Source organism: Cetorhinus maximus, chromosome 9 (genome assembly GCF_964194155.1).
Source record: "Cetorhinus maximus chromosome 9, sCetMax3.hap1.1, whole genome shotgun sequence".
In the NCBI taxonomy this organism is placed as follows: domain Eukaryota; kingdom Metazoa; phylum Chordata; class Chondrichthyes; order Lamniformes; family Cetorhinidae; genus Cetorhinus; species Cetorhinus maximus.
The window spans coordinates 1,758,142-1,776,838 of record NC_135887.1 but is presented as its reverse complement, the minus strand read 5'-3'; the positions used below and the strand labels follow the sequence as shown (position 1 = coordinate 1,776,838).

Sequence of the window (18,697 nt, the reverse complement as noted above, 5' to 3'; positions counted from 1 at the left end):
GACACGGTTGAGGGCCCTGTCAACCACCATGGGTGGAAAACCTCGGTTAAGGAAGAAGGACGACATGTCAGAGGAACTGTTTTTGAAGGTAGCGTCATCAGAACAGATGCGACGGAGGCGAAGGAACTGAGAGAATGGGATGGAGTCCTTACAGGAAGCGGGGTGTGAGGAGCTGTAGTCGAGGTAGCTGTGGGAGTCCGTAGGCTTGTAATGAATATTGGTTGACAGTCTATCACCAGAAATTGAGACAGAGAGGTCAAGGAAGGGAAGGGAAGTGTCAGAGATAGACCATGTGAAAATGATGGAGTGGTGGAAATCGGAAGCAAAATTAATAAATTTTTCCAGGTCCTCTCATCATACATTTCTTTGAATATTGACTAATTTCTCCTTTCCTATACCATTTGCCTTCAATGTACATCTGAATAGCCCATTCCATGCATTCACCATCCTCTACGTGAAGTAACATTGGAATGTTCTTTTGTATCCTAATGAAAGAATAATGCTGGGAATGTCATCTGATCACAGCTGGGAAGTACACTGTTGACTGCTGGATGGACAGGTGCCGATAGCCTATGATTCACTTAAGCTGCAACGCCTTCCTATTCTATTGGCTGACGATAATTCTCTACCTCTCTGAACATTCAGACTCACTGGGATGTCAACAGCAAATAAATCCTACAGAATATAATTGAATAAGGCCCTAAGTATGTATATCGGCAAGTCCTGTGTAATCTGTAATGTGGCATGTCCTCTGCCTTGTATCTTGACCTGAGAAAAGGTTTACATTGTGCAGCTAGATACAAGAAGGGACACTAAGTGTGATTCATTCATGTCAGTTATGGTGAAGTTTGAACAATTATCCATTGATTTCTAATACTAACCTGGCCATTGAATCCAATCCCATCCTCAGACTTCAGGAACTCGTTGTAAATCTGATTCGCTCTGCTAATCACCATTGTGACTGCCTCCTGATATTGAGGGGAAGAGATTGCGAGCAGGGGCAGGGCAGCCAGTGGAATGTGATCCTCGCTGCTGCTCAGACAGCCATCGTCATAGCTGTACGGATTTAAGCTGGTGAGGAAAAGGGAAATTGAAGTTCAAAAAGCTGAATGGAAAAAAAAAAATAAGCCTGTCCTTCACATTCCATCTCAGATTATCTGGTTAAAAAAAGTAACTCAAGGTAGGTATCTATCTGCATCAGTCACTGTATCTCTGCTGACATTTCTACAACTGCATTTCCTACATTATTTAACAAATAAATAATGCCCCATTTTGAATCTGTCTCCCGGCCAAATTTGAACTGTTTTATTCCAGGATAAAGGTCCACAAGCAAAACAACTGCTGATCAATGGGACTTTTTTTCTAAATCTCTTGCCTCCTAATCTTTTCAAATTCACATCATGGGAAGGGATGAAAAACCTTTACAAATTACAGCCATATCGCTGCAGCTGAACCGGGTTTCTGCTGAAGTTTCCAAACCAGTTTGCTGGCACAGTCCCAGCCATTTGATTTGTTCATCCTTAGACAACATCAGTGTGTTACAGAAAGCATTCATCCCTCTCTGCACTCGTTGGTCCAAAAGATGTTGATGGCAATGAGAAAGGAGTGCACATTTATGCAATGATTTGCATCATTATAGAACAGGGTAGGTAGTAGAGTTTGTGTAATTTCTAAAAAGCACCGCCCATTGATGTGCTACCAAATGAAGATCTATCTGATTGGACAGTTCAGTCTTATGAATCAATAGAAAATTGTATGTGTTATAGGGCAATGCCCACAGTTCATTACAAAAGCAGAATAGTAGAATAGGGTGCAGTGAGTCAGCTAGGTTGATTGTCCAAAACTGAACTCTTGGTGGACAAACAGCCATTTTTGGTCTGCAAAGATTAGCTCATCATCTCCCCACATCCCTGAACCTACTCTCTGAACACTTACCTGAGCACCACTGGAGCGCTAGCGTGGGTCTGATTTCTCACCAGTTTCTCTCCAGGGCCTGAGCACAAAAATCAAGGCTGACACTCCAGTGTAAGGAGTACTGCACTGTCAGAGGGTGGCACCTTTCGGGTGAGGCGTTAAAATAAGGCCCCATCTACCTGCTCAGGCAGATATCAACAATCCCATGGCAATATTTCAAAGATGAGACAGGGCAGCTATCCTCAGTGTTCTGGCCAATATTTATCCCTCAATCAATATCACAAAATAACAGATTACCTGGTCATTATCACATTGCTGTTTGCAAGAGTTTGCTGCACACAGCTTGGTTGCTGCTTTTCCTACATGACAACACTTCAAAAGTACATCATTGGCTGTAAAGCATGATGAGACGTAGGTCATGAAAAGGGCTATATGAGTGTAAGTCTTTTTTTCTTCCTTTCTTTATCTGCTGACTATAGCGCCTCACCAGCTCTGTTACAATGAGGCCCAAACCTCCTACATCCACTGTGTGTCTAAAAACTGGTCTATCCTGAATTTCTGGGCTCTTCTGTTTGATAGTGTCATTACACAGCTAACTTCCACAAGTCTCTTCACATTTTTTCATTAAATCCAAGGTTTGCCTATTTTTGGCCATATCAAAGATCAAGCCATTAAATTCTACAATCAGAAACATAACTGTGCACAAAGTCAGACCATAAATGTTGGCCATCCAGCACTGAACATTTGGTTGACTGACAGTCATTTTTGGCCACCAAGCCTTAATGACTGTGAGTAAAAGCATTCTTTTGCTTTTACTCATTAAGCAATGACTCCCAGCTCTTGAGGCACACGTAATAAAAACATAAATGACCCAGAACATAAGGATTATCCCCTGCGCAGTTTGGGATCAATACCCATTAACCAGAACCATTCCACAATTACTTTAGCACTGATACACACCTAGTAAAGAAAGCAAACCTATTTCTCTGTGCTGCTGGCTCAATATAATTGGACTTAACATTTTTGGGAAATTTTTAAATACTGTTCATTCTTTGTTACCGATCTGTGAAGAAATATTACAAATGTGATGAGAAACTTCCAGCTTTTTCACATTGTTGTAAAAATGATCTGTTACTGTTAATGTTGATCAGTTTTGTAACAGTTCTATTTTTAGAACATCTTGCTGTCGCATCACTCTCCTGAGCGCAGACACATCAGCAGTGTTTTGATGTTGAATATATAAACTTGGTGGGAATATGATAAGTTGGCCACTGAAGGAATGGATATTTTTTTTTTTAATTCTGCTTCAGTTGAAATTAGGCCTGATTTACACAAATCACTTTTTGTAAGCAATACCATGTTCTTCACAGGTCCAGGCAATAAATTGCCAGTTTAAAGACAATTATTTTTCCTACTTTGTCAGTCTTGTTCCCCAAGGCTCATTTTTGAAGCTATATTGTGTGATTTTGAATATTGCTATGCTTTTGAAATCACATCAATTTTTCAGCATGAGAAAAACAATTTGGCATAATGTGATAGATGAATTGCAACTTCCTAGTGAAAGGGCATCTCTAAAGTATTCACATTTTTATATTTATCATGTTTGTTATGTTGCTGAACAGAGAGTATTGAACCTGGTAAAGTTTGATCTTATTCTGCTCTTAATTCATTCACATTATATTGCATCATCCATTCCCCTGACAAGCACCATCTATGTTTTTCTTCACTCTGTGACAGGTCCTGAATCTAATGTTTATTGTTTCATTAAATGAAAATGGATAAATACATGAAGGGCAAAAATTTGCAGGGATATGGGAACAGGCAAGATAGCCCAAATGGCCTCCTTCTGTGCTGTCTCATTGTATGATTTATAACAGGATTTTCATACATCGAGGGCAACATTTTCCCCCTGTCGGGGGCAGGAAGTGTGGGAGCGGGTGTAGGCGGGCTCCCGATCGGTGCCCCCAGTCGGGGGCACGCCGCCATTTTACGTGGGAGGGCCAATTAAGGCCTGCCCAGCGTGACGTCCACCAGGAAGCGCTATGCGCTCCCCGTGCGGGCGGTGGGGTGCGGGGGAATTCCCTCAGCCAGGACTGAGCTCTTTCACACATGTGTGCGAAGAGTGCACAGATCTCCCTGAGGAAAAGTGCTGCCGATTTAAAACTTTCAATAAAGGTGATTTAAAAAGTTCCCTGCCAAGTCCCCTCATGTGACACTGTCACATGAGTTGGGACATGTCCTTAACTTCTATTTAAACATTTAATAAAAATTTAAATACCCTCATGAAACTTCACCCCGCCCGTGGATGAGGTTTCATGGTTTTTCTGAGGCCCGCCTGGGCTCCCGGCCTGCCCGGAAACCCTAACGTTGGACGGGCAGGTCCATCAATCAGGTTAATGAGTTTTTTAATGGCCTTAACAGGCTGTTGACAGGTCAGCGGGTGCACAGCCGATTCTCGCCCGCTGAGCTGAAAATCTAAATGACGCGGGGTGACGTCGGGACACACGCCCAACGTATCTCCCCGTCATTTTACACATTGTCGAGTGGGGCCCCGCCCCCGCCCGCCAACCAGAAAAACCTGCCCCGAGTGTTAGGCACTGAATCAGGTTCCTGGCCTGGTCTATGCCAATAATTATGCCCCACAACAGCCTCCTCCCCCTATTTCATCGAAAACTATCAGCAAATCCTCTCATTCCTTCCTCCCCCATGTGGTTATCTATACTGACTACAGTTGCACACTTAACAGATGGCATATTACCTGAGCTAAATAAAAGGGGATTGTCCAGTGCTGGGAGTGACTGTTACAATTTTACACTATTCTATTCAGATAGAAATAAGCTAAGGAAAATGTCTTTCATTAATTTGAAAAGATTCAACTGGAAGACAATAGCCTTGGGATTGAATTCTACTGCACCCATTTTGTGGGAACAAAATATGGGCCATGTTGCCTAACATATTGAATTGGGTTGCTACACAGGCAACCAGAGTGCACACCTAAAACTGGCATCAGGTCTAGTGCCAATGCAAATCGAGGTCTTGATGCCTATTTCAGGCCTCATTGTGAAATTGCTCAATACTGACGAAGAGGTACATTATGAGGAGGCTTTTGAAGATGGGGAGAGATGTAGAAAGGCCAAGAGTCTCAAGAAGAAAATTGCAGAATGCAACAGCATAGTTCTGCTGAAGAGCCTGCATTGGTAAATGTGTAGTAACTGTAGCTTTAAGACTTGTACTGTGTAGTATCACATGACAGTGTGAATGAATCAGCCCAAAGCAAAGGAAACCTTAGGGGTGGAGTTTCTGTTTAGTTGTGGATCTTGATGGAAGCATGTTACTGCTGCTGAAGCCCTGTAAATAAAGTTCACTGTTTCTTATGAGAAACCTGTCTGGAAAATCAAGTCTATAACAACTGGCGATGAAGATAAACCAGTTCCTGCACTGCCCCTCTCCCAGTCAATGTGAGCATCTTCTTTTAAACTGAAGAAAGGGAAAATATACTCATCAGGTATCTGCCACTTTTTGGCAGGATTGACTCCTCCGACTCATCCACAGAGGATTGGAGTCAATATATAGAACACCTCGGTTTCTTTTTCCAAGCAAAGAAAATAACGGTGGAGGAAAAAAAGACAAGCAATTCTCCTAAGCGCCTGTGGGAGTAAAATTTATAATTTAATCTATAGTTTGATGGCCCTGAAAGCTCCTGATTTGAAGATCTTCAGTGAATTGATAGACCTTGTAAAGGGTCATTTTTCAACCCAAACCCTCCGTAATCATGCAGATGTTCAAACTGAATTCGAGAGTAAGAGCCCCGGGGGTGACCATAGCAACATACGCAGCAAAGTTGAAACAGCTAACTGAACATTGTGACTTCAGGGAGACCCTATTTGATGTGTTAGGGGATCGTTTGGTCTGAGTTGTGCATGATGATGTCCTTTAATGACGGTAATTAGCTGAAGTAAATATTGATTTTAAAAGAGCAGTGGAAATAGTGCTTGTGATGGAAAGTGCTGAGTGGGATCCACAGGCCTTACAGGGTGTACAAAATGGCGTTGTTTTCCAGTTGGGGTGGGAACTGACCACCAGGCGTGGCGCGAAAACCAGAGGGTCAGCCGCAAAGCAGGAGACAGTCCCTGCTACCCATAAATTTTACAAATATGCAGGAGACAGCTCAGCAGGTTACCAATGTGGAAGTAACCGTATTCCTGAAACTTGCTGTTTTAAAGAGGCGGAGTGCCATTATTGTAATAAAAGAGGGCACATACTGAAGTAATGTAAAGCAAGATTGAGTCAGACTCCCAGACAGCAAACTAAACTGATTGAGGTTCATAACATGAAGAACCAGGAACCACTAACTCTGATGTCTATTTAATGTGAAAGTAGGGAAAACAGAGCCAATCACTGTTACTCTGCAGGTCAATGGAAAACCTCTGATTATAGAAGTGGAGACCGGTGCATCAACCATTATAGTGGGGGAGGACACCTTTAAATATTTAAACAATGGGATTCAACAATTGAATACGGAGAAGACTTCAGCCAAATTGAAAACGTACACTGGTGAAGCCATACAAGTGAAAGGTGTTACCTCCCTACCTGTTTATTACAAGCACCATACAGCACAGCTCCCTGTGATTGTAGTGGAAGGTGAAGGACCAAGCCTTCAAGGTCATAATTAGTTGAGGGAAAATAACCTTGATCGGCCAGTGAGATTTCAAAAGGAAGCCGGAAGGGTTCCTGAGTTGGAAAAGGAACAAGGCAAAGTACTTCAGAATGAGCCTGGAGAGTCAAAGGACCTTAACAGGATGTGAAAGGAATGTGTAGCCATTCAGCAGCCTGAGGAAATGAAGACTGTCTTAGCAGCATGGGAGAACAGCAGAAGAAATTCAAGGAGACACTGCTGAATGACAGAATTCAAGATGAAATGAGTGAGCTTGGCAAAGAAAAGGAAAACCTGTTGAAAGACCTTCACACACGACAAGGATCCCTCAGGTCAACAATTGTACCTCCGGAAAATTACGAAGGGAAGCAGAATGAATTTAACATCATTCTAAACAAACTGAAGAACCAGTTGGCAGAGAAGATGCAGCAATGTTCGAGGTTCCAGGGGGAAGGCAAAAGATACAAGAAGGAGACAGAAGAGCTGAAGAATTAGTTGAGTAAAACAAAAAAGAAATTAGAACGAAAAGTTCTGGAACTTTCCAAAATGCAGGTGGGTGTTGAAGCCATGGGTAGCCCAACCCCTGAGCTGAACCAAGTTGAGATTTCACCTGAGAGAAGTCTGGCCGACTGTGAAGTCAAAATGAAGGACGAGACTAAACTCTGTGGTAGAGAGAAGATGACAATATAGAAGATGGGTCAGAAAAGACAATGGACGATCCCCCCCCCCCACAACACTACTACAGGTTCAACAACTTCAGAATTACTTATGAAGCCCCGCCTTTGTACAAAATTGAGCCTGTTACTTCCCAGTTGGGAGGAGAAGGTAGAGAACAGTCAAGGGAATCAAAAATTGACTCATGATTTACATAGTTGAGAGCGAAAATTTACTGTTGGTGAAACAGTAATTGTATGAAACTTCGGTGGTGGATCGAGTTGGTTACCTGGTGTCATAGTTTCTGTGACCGGACCATTGTCGTACCATGTTGAAGTGAAGGGCTGAATCACCCAAAAACACATGGATCATTTGAGAAGAAGGGAGAAACTCCAACAAACTGATGTTCCAGCTGTAACCATTGTAGAACTCATGGTCCCTGTTGTGATTGATCAACCAAGGATAGACATACCAGATGTCTCTGTTGGAGTGGATAACACTGAACTTCCTAGGCCTAAGGAGATACCTGATGTTGCTGCAGTTCCAGAAAATGGAGATTCAATAAGAGATTCTAAAGTCGTAGAGCGATGACATTCCACCCAGATCAGGAAACCACCTGAGAGACTGAACTTATAATTTCATAACCCGTGTATATATTTGTAATGTCCTGAATGTAGCTATTCTTGTAAATACAAATTGTAAAAAAATAAAGGGGGAGGAATGTAGTAACTCTAACTTTAAGAAATGTAGTGACTGTAACTTTAAGACTTATTGTACTGTGTAGTATCACATGACAGTGTGAACGAATCAGCCTGAAGCATGGGAGCCTTAGGGGTGGAGTTTGTATCTAGTTGTGGTTCTTGATGGAAGTATGTAACTGCTGCTGAAGCCCTCTAAGTAAAGTTTACTTTCTCATGAGAAACCTGTCTGGAAAATCAAGTCCATAACACAATGGTACAGGAAAAGGAAAGAAATACAGTGTAAAAGAATCACATGTCTGAAAGGTATAAACAAGGATGTAAAGCTGAAGGAAACTACTGAGAGAGGGTCAATTGAGGGCAGGGAAGGATTTGAAAACTAAGATTAAGTTTTTTTGAAGGCTGTGCACTGAAGAATTTGATGGACAGTAAAAACAATTGGGTGGTGGTAGGCACATTGGATTTTGTCTGGGATAAGATAGAGAGCTCAGAATTCTGAATGGGTTGGCACTTGTGTGAAGGAAGTTAGACAGGCTGGTGAGGAATAAATTTCATGATGAATTCAAAGTCATCATCCTCAGTTACAATCTCTTTATAGTCTCACCCCTCCCTAATTCTACATATCCCACCAGCCCTATGCCTCAATTCTACCTTCCAACAGCACTATATTCTACACTCTATCTATCCTATGGATCTCACTTTCCATTTGCTCAATTCTTGGTGGTAGAGACTCCAGTTGTCTCACCCTACTAGCTAGAACTCCCTCCCTAAATCTCTGTCTTGCTATCCCTCTCTTTACTTTCAAAAACTCCTCAAACCCTTGTCTCTGCTTTCATTCTTCACCAAACTCTTCCATTACTGTTTAGTGCATGTTTTCCCTCAATGAGGCACCTATAGACAATTGGCTGTGTTGCTGCAGGTTGTTAGGGAAGCCATGGAAAAGATGAAATCTTGAGATGCTCAGGGTGTAAGTAAGGAGTCCATCAGTGACGGGAGCAAATTAGGGATGTGGGCGGGCAATGTTTCAGTAGTGACAGTAAGCGGTCATCTCATGGAACAGATGTGACGATTGGCACTTACAGATAGAGTCCATGTGAGCAGCCAGGGAGGAAGATGGGATTGAGGCCCGAGACATGAAAGTCTGGATTTCAAATTCCAGACTGGGGAGTTTATTTCCCATCTGCCAGCGGCAGATTAAGATCCAGCCGGTTTTAACAACCAGGCCTTATTTAAATCCCACCATCCAACTTCCTTTCCATCCTTGGGAAGCAGCAGAAATTGTGCAGCCCAGAATTCAGCAGGTAATTAGTGGGGTGCCCAGTGGTGAACCTGTAATTAGGAGGATGGAGGGTAAGACTAAGAGCGGGGAGGTCCAAGCTTTCCTTGTGAGAGCTGAAGGAGCACTCCTACTCCTCTTCATCTTACAAGAAAAGGGAACAAAAGACCTTTCGTGACTTTTTCATGTTCCCCATTTGCTTCCCTGCTGGGTTGGTCTGTTGGAAACTCATTTCCACTTCCTGTTCAGGCTGTCTAATCAAAATTGTATCCGGTCCCCAAGGCAACATCAGGATGATATGCATGTATTAGGAAGGACCTGAACCGGCTTGGGTGGGATAGCCTTGCCCTCAAGAATTAAAATCACCTGCAAAATTTTCCAAGGGGTCGAACATAGTGGGGGGAATTTTCCATGCCTGCTGGCATCGGACGTGTTCAGCGGTGTGAGCGGACAATGTGGCTTGAAGGCCAAAAATCGGTTTCACGATGTTGTTGAGGCCACATTTCTCACCATCGGGAACCTTATTGTAAGACACCTTTTGTTAAAAATTCATTTATAGGGTGTGAGCGTCACTGGCTGGGCCAGCATTTATTGCCCATCCCTAATTGCCCTTGAGAAGGTGGTGGTGAGCTGCCCCCTTGAACCGCTGCAGTCCATGTGGTGTAGGTACACCCATTGTGCTGTTAGGGAGGGAGTTCCAGGATTTTGACCCAGTGACAGTGAAGGAACGGAGATATATTTCCAAGTCAGGATGGTGAATGGCTTGGAGGGGAACTTCCAGGGAGTGGTGTTCCCATCTATCTGCTGCCCTTGTCCTTCTAGATGGTAACATAGTCATGGGTTTGGAAGGTGCTGTCTAAGGAGTCTTGGTGAGTTTCTGCAGGTGGTGGCATGGTGGTATTGTCACTGGACTAGTAATCCAGAGACCCAGGGTAATGCTCTGGGGTCCTGGGTTTGAATCCCACCATGGCAGGTGGTGGAATCTGAATTCAATAAAAAAAAGTCTGAAATTAAAAATCTAATGACGACCATGAAACCATTGTCGATTGTTGTTTAAAAACTCATCTGGTTCACTAATATTCCTTAGGGAAGGAAATCTGCTGTCCTTACCTTACATGTGACTCCAGACCTACAGCAATGTGGTTGACTCTTAAATGACCTCTGAAATGGCCTAGCAAGCCATTCAGTTCTCAAGGGCAATTGGAGATGGGCAATAAATACTGGCCTAGCCAGCAAAGCCCCGATTCCACGAACGAATTTTTAAGAAGTGCCTGAGGAGTCATGAATAGTGTTGAACATTGTGCGATCATCAGCAAACAACCCCCACTTCTGATAGAAGGAAGGTCATTGATGAAGCAGCTGAAGATGGTTGAACCTGGAACCTGAGGAACTCCTGCAGTGATGTCCTGGAGCTGAGATGACTGACCTCCAACAATCACAACCATTTTCCTTTGTGCTAGGTATGACTCCAACCAGCAGAGAGTTTTCCCCCTGATTCCCATTGACTCCAGTTTTGCTAGGGCTCCTTGATGCCACACTTGGTCAAATGCTGCCTTGGTGTCAAGGGCAGTCACTCTCACCTCACCTCAGGGAGTTCAGCTCTTTTGTCCATGTTTGAACCAAGGCCGTAATGAGGTCAGGAGCTGAATGACCCTGGCAGAACATAAACTGAGCGTCTGTAAGCAGGTTATTGCTAAGCAAGTGCCACTTGATAGCACTGTTGACGACCCCTTCCATCACTTTACTGATGATCAAGAGCAGACTGATGAGGTGGTATTTGGCTGGGTTGGATTTGTCCTGCTTTTCGTGTACAGGACACACCTGGGCAATTTTCCACAATGCCGGGTAGATGCCAGTGTTGTAGCTGTACTGGGACAGCTTGACTAGGGACACGGCAAGTTCTGGAGCACAGGGTTTCAGTACTATTGCTGGAATATTGTCAGGACCCATTGTCTTTGTAGTGTCCAGTGCCTTCAGCCATTTCTTGATATCACATTGAGGGAACTGAATTGACTGAAGACTGGCATCTGTGAGGCTGGGGACCTCTGGAGAAGACCAATATGGGTCATCTGCATATCATTATAAGGCCAGCCCGCCGGAATCACTGCCTCACACTGGATGATCCCATGCCGATGTGTTTCACAACTACGTAAGCGACATGCACCTGGCGAGCTGTGCTTCACTTGGGACTTGCAGGTTTGTTTGCCTACCTCGCTTCGGGCAGCACTTGCAGTCATCAGCGCCAGGCTTCGCCGACAGCGCCACGTCACTTTTAGAGGGCTCATGGGCAGGTCTCTACCTACCAGACCAGCCATAAGGCGGGGCTGGCTTTTCAATTGCTGCAGGGCTAGGGCTTGTTTGGAGATGGGGAAGAAGTGGCCTCAGACAAGGGAAGAGACTGCAGAATGAGGGCTGTATTGGGGAAGGGAGTTATCCCAGGGTGTGTGTGGGGGGCACAAGTTGATCTGTGAAAGTGGCCTCAAGATAGTGAGGGCTGAGGAGGCAGTCTCCAGAGGAGATGAGGCCAGATGGTGATGTGAGGGTGTGTGAGAGAGTGAGTGGTGATATCACTTGAGCTGGCAGTGAGTGAGATGCCAGTGAATGTGTGATGGGCTTGTGAGTGTGTGAGTTTAGAGTGATGAGATGGTTGCCTTACCCTGGCTGCAAGGATGAGATCATTCATCCTCTATCTGCACTGGATGGCCAACCTTTTCTGTGCAGCATTGGCACTGACCACCACTGCCATCGCCTAGCAAGCCGAAGTGGTAATGCTGCTGTCCCTGCGGCCAGAGTGTGGATAGAGAACCTCACGGCGAGCCTCCATGGCATCCTAAAGGGGCCTGAGGGGGAGCTGCAGTCTTCTTGCTTTTCGGGGCCATGTTTTCTTTGCAGCCGTCCTGGGCTGGAAGCGCTGAGAGGTGCGTGTGCGGTTGCACTTTAAATGTGGCGCCCAGCGTGATGAAACAGCGAGGTGATGGCGTGGCGGGTGAACCAGAGCCCGCCCACCATCCAAACGGCATGTTTCCCGGGAATGCATAATTAACACGGCGGGATTGGGGCGATACGATGTGAGAAGCCGCCATTGCTGCCGGCGGGTAAAATGTCATTTTTCCCACGCACTACCGCACTTAGTGCAAATCTGGGATGATTCTGCCCAGTGGTTTTGATCCTCGAATATTATGATCCTTAGACTCTAATTATATGTTACTCTCACACTCAATGATCAGGGCTACTCACAAGATCACTTTTCATTGCTCATCAAACTTAATGTGACTTTATACTAAATTTATCTGATCGTGTAATGCTGTTTAAAAACCTGCATTCTTGCAAAGTGCGCAATGGAAATGATACAAGCCTTCTTATATTCTAGCTCTTCAGAGAGCAGAATAATAAATCATTGCCCTAAAATGGGTGATTTAGATAATCTATGAATCTCGTTTAACTAGGAAGAGAACAGCACTGCTGATTTATTGCAGCAGTTAACTTTTATCTCTGCAATTCACAAAAATACTAAGGCTCAAAGTGGATTTTGCCTCAGAGAGAGATCTCACTGCAGCTTTTGTGGAGCCCCTGGGGGAAGAGCACAAAGAGCTCTTATCCAGACCAAACGCCCGGCAGACATCGCAGCAATAGTACCGGAGTCAGTGGTGGATGCAGAGAAGGATGGTTGAGATTATGAAGCCCTCATGTGAAATCTGCCCTCGTATCTGTGGGTGGAATTTTCCCAGGATTGCACTAAGTGCGGTAGCGGGCGGGTAAAATAGAGTCCTACCCGCCAGTGAAAATGGTGGGTATTCACGCCGTATCTTCCCGAGCCCACCTCATTATTTATGCTTTCCCAGGAAACACGCCATTTCCATGTCGGGCAGGCTCTCATTCGCCCACTTGCCATCGCCCCACTGTTGCATCACGCCAGCCGCCATCTTTAAAAAGCAGCCGCCAGCAAAGTGCTCATCACCACCAGCTCACCACCGCTGTCCGGGAGACACGGCCAGCAAAGGCAAAAATACTGCAGCCCCCTCCCGCTTCAACGACGGGTCCCTCGAGCGACTGCTGGATGCTGTGGAGGCCACTGGGATGTGCTCTACCCCCGCTCTGGCCGCAGGGTGGGTAGAAATGTCACCAACCCGGCTTGAGAGGCAGTGGCAGCGGTGGTCAATGCAAAAGCCCTTCAGAGGAGGACAGCCACCCAGTGCCACAAAAGGATGAATGATCTCCAAGGTTCCGCCAGGGTAAGTCACTCTTTTCATCACACCCAACTCACACACTCACAAACCCATCACATACCCACAGGGCCCTCACTCACTGCCAGTTCAAGGGACATCACCATTCACTCTCTCACACTCACCGTCATTGTCCTCAGCCCGTCCATGGGACCACTCACCACCTGCACAGGCCAGGTATACTTACCATCTGGCCCAGCAAGAGTCCTGTTACACTCTTCCCATCTCTATCCATGCAGGACAAACTGACTCACAACAGGAGGGAAAGGTCACAGACCGGTGGAGGGAGGCCAGAATTCAAAGTTCTGACAGAATTTGAAAACAGAGCCATCCAGCTGGCCGGCGATGACCGGGACCGGTCCTGTGCTGACGGTGAGGTGAACACTGTTTCACCAAGTGAGGGTCCAGCAGTGCAACATCCATCAGACAACCATGCTGTGAGTGATGTGTCCTGTTTCACAGGCCACTGCCATGCACTAATTATCTCCCCTTGCTTTCGCTGGCACATCTGGGAAACAGCTGACAGAGTCCATGACCCAGGGCCTCCAAACAAGTTCTGAAGAAACCTCTGAAGAGGAATCTTAAGGTACCCTCCCTGAAGTCCCATCACAGCGCTCACCCACACCCTCCACCAGCGCAGAGACACACACCTCGGTGTGACCTAGCTTTAGAGTAGCCTCAGCATCACAATCTGGTGAGCACATCGCACTGTCTGATTCACAGCAGGCAGAGACAGGGACTTCCCAGGTCCCCGGCACTAGGAGGGTTGCTGGAGGCCAGAAATTTGCTGAGTCCGAGTCAGATGATGAGCCTCTAGACTCGGTCATGTCACAGTTGCTGGAGCTGCAAAGTCAAGCTCGGGAACATCAGGAAGGGATGTCCGCTGCATTCCTCAGATTGCAAGGCACGATGGAGGAGTCCATCGTATACAACCTGAGGTGATAGCGCCAGCATTGCAACACACCGAGGTAAACACTGGCAGGATAGCAGCTGCCATGGAGACCTTGGTCCAGGATGTCGCTCCTGCACTGCTGCGCAGGCCCATCTCCATCGCTGATGCCACAGTTGACCTTCAACAGTGTGTACATGAGAGGGGTGCTGGGCAGCTCGATCTCACTCCAGCTACCCCTTCCGCTCACAGAGTCAGCCAGGGCCCTGCGGGCACCCATAGGGAGGAGGATCAGCAGGTGCTCGCTCTGGGACCAACAGCCCAGGTGACTCTGGGAGTGTCCGGCCCATTCGAATCCCCTCTTCCTTTAACCTCAGCAGCTCCAGCTTCACAGGCCGAGGAGGGTGACACTGCCACACAGCAGGACCCCGAAAGCAGGCCGGGGCCCTCCAAGTCTCGGCCCTCCAGAGGGCACCCGCCAAAGTCATCACAGACAGGGCGTCACAGTCAGCAAGCTGCCTCCATCTCCGCTGTGGATGTCCGGGGAGCACCAAGATGTAGCGACAGGGTTAGGAAAGAGAGGTAAAAGTAGCTGCACAGTCTGGGTGTTGTACATATTGTTCACTATTGTCAATAAACTCCCAAGAATGTCTCCCTGCCTATGGCTCCTTGTTCTGATGAGCAGTGTTCTTGTCACTCAGATGTGAAACCTTTCTGCACAAGATAAAGGCAGGTGTCTCAGTCCAGGGCCTCTTCCCTGTGTCTGTGCAGCCTTCAGACCACAGTGATGGTCCAGCCTCACACTCCCTGGACACGTTACCTCGGCAGTGCTGGTCATTGCTGCCAGAATGTTGTGGGCAGGCGCCACAGAGTTCTCTCATTCTCTCTGTGTGCTCTCAGCACCTTTAAGGTAGGGCTGGCCACCACCTCTTCAGCATCTGTGACCAGTGATACTGTGCACCAGCTCCTGAAGGGTTGAGGTGCTGAAGGTGGACACAGCATCAGATGCATCTAAAGTTTCATGGCTGCGTCTATGATATGACCCTGATCATGGAGCGCAAGCGAGCTGCCCTCGGCCAGACAGGGGTCAGACATTCTCAGAGGCTGTGTGACAGTCTATGGAGTGTCCTCACTGCATGTTGTCACCATTCTCCTGCGATCGATTGACTATTAGGGCCTCCACTGCATCTCCATGACAGGAGCATTCTCACAGAGGGTATTGGCGCTGCCATAAGCCAGACTGGAGTCAAATGTTCACAACTGCGATGTGAGGATCTATGGGGTCACCTCACTGCATGTCATCATCATCCTCCACAAATCTGGCAGCCATAAGGGCCTCCCGAGTGCACTTGCCTCGTCCGGCCAGTGTGAGGGCCTCATCCCCATCATCGTCACCACTGAGGACCCCCCTCACCCTCATCCCCGTCAGCATCCTCCTCATTAGAGGAGATGTGCATCTCCTCCATCTCCTCCTCAGCCAGCTCCTCTCCCCATTGCAGTTCCAGGTTGTAAAGGGCACAGCAGACGACGATGATGTGTGACACCCTCTGTGGACTGTATTGCAGGGCTCCACCAGACTGGTCCAGGCACCGGAACCTCATCTTTAGCATCCCGATGGTCTGCTCCACCAAATTGCGATTTGCTGCATGAGCCTCATTATAGCGTCGCTCTGCTGCAGTCTGAGGCCGTCACACGGGTGTCATCAGCCACGGCCTCTGTGGGTAGCCCTTGTCCCCGAGGAACCAACCCTGCAGCCTCTGTGGATCCTGGAAGACTGCAGGGATCTGTGAGTGACTCAGGATGTAGGTGTTGTGCACACTCCCTGGAAAGCGTGCACACACCTGTAGGGTGGGTTTCTGGCAGTCGCACACCAGCTGCACGTTCAGTGAATTGAAGCCCTTGCGGTTGATGAAGTCACCGTGTGTAGCGATGGAGACCTGAGAGCCACATGAGCGCAGCCAATCGCACTCTGCACCTGTGGGAATCCCGAGATCAGGGTGAATCCGATGGCCCTTGTATCCTGGCTGTCCCGGTCCCGGGCGAAATGCACAAAGTTGTTGCCATGGAGACGATGTATCTGTGACCTCATGGATGCATTTGTGAAATCCCACAGAGGTCACCTGTGGAGACCTGAAAGGAGCCACTGGCATAGAAATTGAGCACCATGGTCACTTTCACAGCCACTGGCAGTGGATGCCCTCCATGTCCCCTTGGCACCAAGTCCTGCAGTAAGTGGCAGATGTGAGCCACCAGGTCCCTAGACATGTGCAGTCGTTGGCGACACTGGTTCTCAGTCACCTGCAGGAATGGCAGGCAGTGTCTATAGACCCCGGGTGTCGCTAGGCGCTGACCAGCCACAGCTCACTGTCACTCCTGGGCAGTGTGTGCGGGATCTCCTGCTGCCCCTTCTTCATGAGGTTACTGCTCCTGTCTTTGCTCTGCCAGGAGCCTCAGTCTCTCTCCTCCGTCTTCTATGGTCTCTGTAGGCCATCAGGCAAACAGCTAGGTCACCAGGATCCATGATCCTGACATGGTCCTCCTGCAGCATGAAAGAGAGAGAGACGTGGTTATCATGGCTGTACTTAGCACCTTTCCTGGCCCTGTGTGACTGCCCCTTAATGCTTCCTAGAGAGTGCTGGTCACCCCTCGGATGGCCAGAGCTGAGTGCGCTGCATGGCTGCCCTGTCAACCTGCGACATGGGGGACACTGGTCCGAGCCAGGATGCTGGGATTGTAAGGGGCTGTGAGCACTTCCAGCAGTAACTGCTACATGGTCAGTGTTGGTGAGGAGATTGTACAACGTGTGCAGTCCAACTGCTCCACGGTCCAATAAAGCGGTAGCAGACTTGAAGTCTGTACCCGGGGGGGTGAGGGGGTGGGTGGGGGTGGGGTAAGGTATGGAGCGCTTGGTGGCCCTTTGGTGCCTCCGCGTTGCTTGCGTGCGTGGACAGGCTGGGAGCCCAACCCCAATCATATCACTGTGGCTGCACCCGATCTGTCTCAGTTGCAGAGGAATGGTCAGTTTATACAGGGTGTCCCTAATGCATGGCCACTTCCCCCACTCACCCTGTCCCCCACCTCAATTGCCTCTGTGTGGGATGCAGCACCAGGGCAGCACTTGACCACCCCCAACGACAATGGTCACTTCCAAGGCCGGCCAGCACATGCCCCCAGACACCCCACTCCACTCAGTCGCCTCTGGGACCAGGTATCAGTTGCCCCCAGCACCCCTGAGGCCTGTAAACAATGGGTGAGCTGTGGAGAAGCTGCTGCTCACTCACTGCAGTTCCCCCATAGTGAAGCCGCCAAGTGCATGTTGCCTGTGTGCTGTTATGAAACACGTCGATGTGCTTTCCCACTGACGTGGATGGACGATATGGCGGGTTCTAAGAGCCTGGCGGGATGGCCTTTTAATTATATGCTAATGTGTTACAATTAGCTCCCCGCTGACTGATGGTGGGAAACACGGCCCACCGTCATGGCTGAGCAGAATATCACGACCTGCTTTCACGCCGTCGTGAAACAGATCCCACCATATTTTCCACGCACCCCACCTATCACACCCGCCGCCAGCCGGATTAGAAAATTCCACCCTGTGGATAATATTGCCCCAAGTGGCTGCAAAGTGGAAGAACTTGAGACCGAGAATAAAGTCTTGAAGAGCGCTGGAGGTGACCATACAAATGACAGAAGAGGCAGTTGAAGGAGGCAAGCTGACCATGTTCGGACATGTAGCAGTCAAGAAAGAGTTGTGCTATAGAGGAGGGGCATTGAAGAAAAATGGTATGGTTGGCTGTGCCAACATCCACGGGGAATTCCAGGAGGATGAGGAGGGGTATTATGCTTTAGTCTCAGAATATCACTGATGATCTTAACCAGGGCAGACTCAGAGTTATGGAGAGCCGACTGGAGGGTTTGGTTGGAGAGGTGGGTGAGAAAGGGGGTGCAATTTTTGGAATGTGTGTGACCAATGCCAGTGATTTTCAATCCACTCATTTGAAATACACAGAAAATCAGGAGTACACATGGAATAGGTAAAACTTAACTTTTCTATTCACAGATACATCTTCACAGGTATTTCACTGCCATTCCTCTTTCTAATGGTTTTTATCAGCTTTGAAATGAAAGAAGTCTGCCCTCTAGTGAACTCACTTTAAGAGTTGATTGACTTGAAGAATTCCATTCCTGAATCATTATTTTGGCACAGGCACATTGGAAGGACAGGGGCAATGGGATGACAAATTGGCCATCAATGTAAAATGCATGGGCAGGCCACTCTAATCCACTGAAATTCCAATGGACACAGGAAGGACACCATGTGTCATTAACACTTCAATCAACCATGCATTCGAATTCTACGTAATGTGACACAAAACTGGACAAATGTCA

General features: G+C 47.4%; 1 protein-coding gene across 5 annotated transcripts in view; it reads right to left on the bottom strand.

The window, feature by feature from the left end:
- The window catches only part of pitpnm3 (PITPNM family member 3), a 545,233-nt gene that overhangs the window by 182,961 nt on the left and 343,575 nt on the right, over positions 1-18,697 (bottom strand). For all 5 annotated transcript variants that reach the window (XM_078547946.1, XM_078547947.1, XM_078547944.1 and 2 more), the window contains one exon: positions 882-1,071. In XM_078547946.1, the coding sequence (XP_078404072.1) occupies positions 882-1,071 (190 nt within the window). The remainder of the gene's footprint in view (positions 1-881; positions 1,072-18,697) is intronic.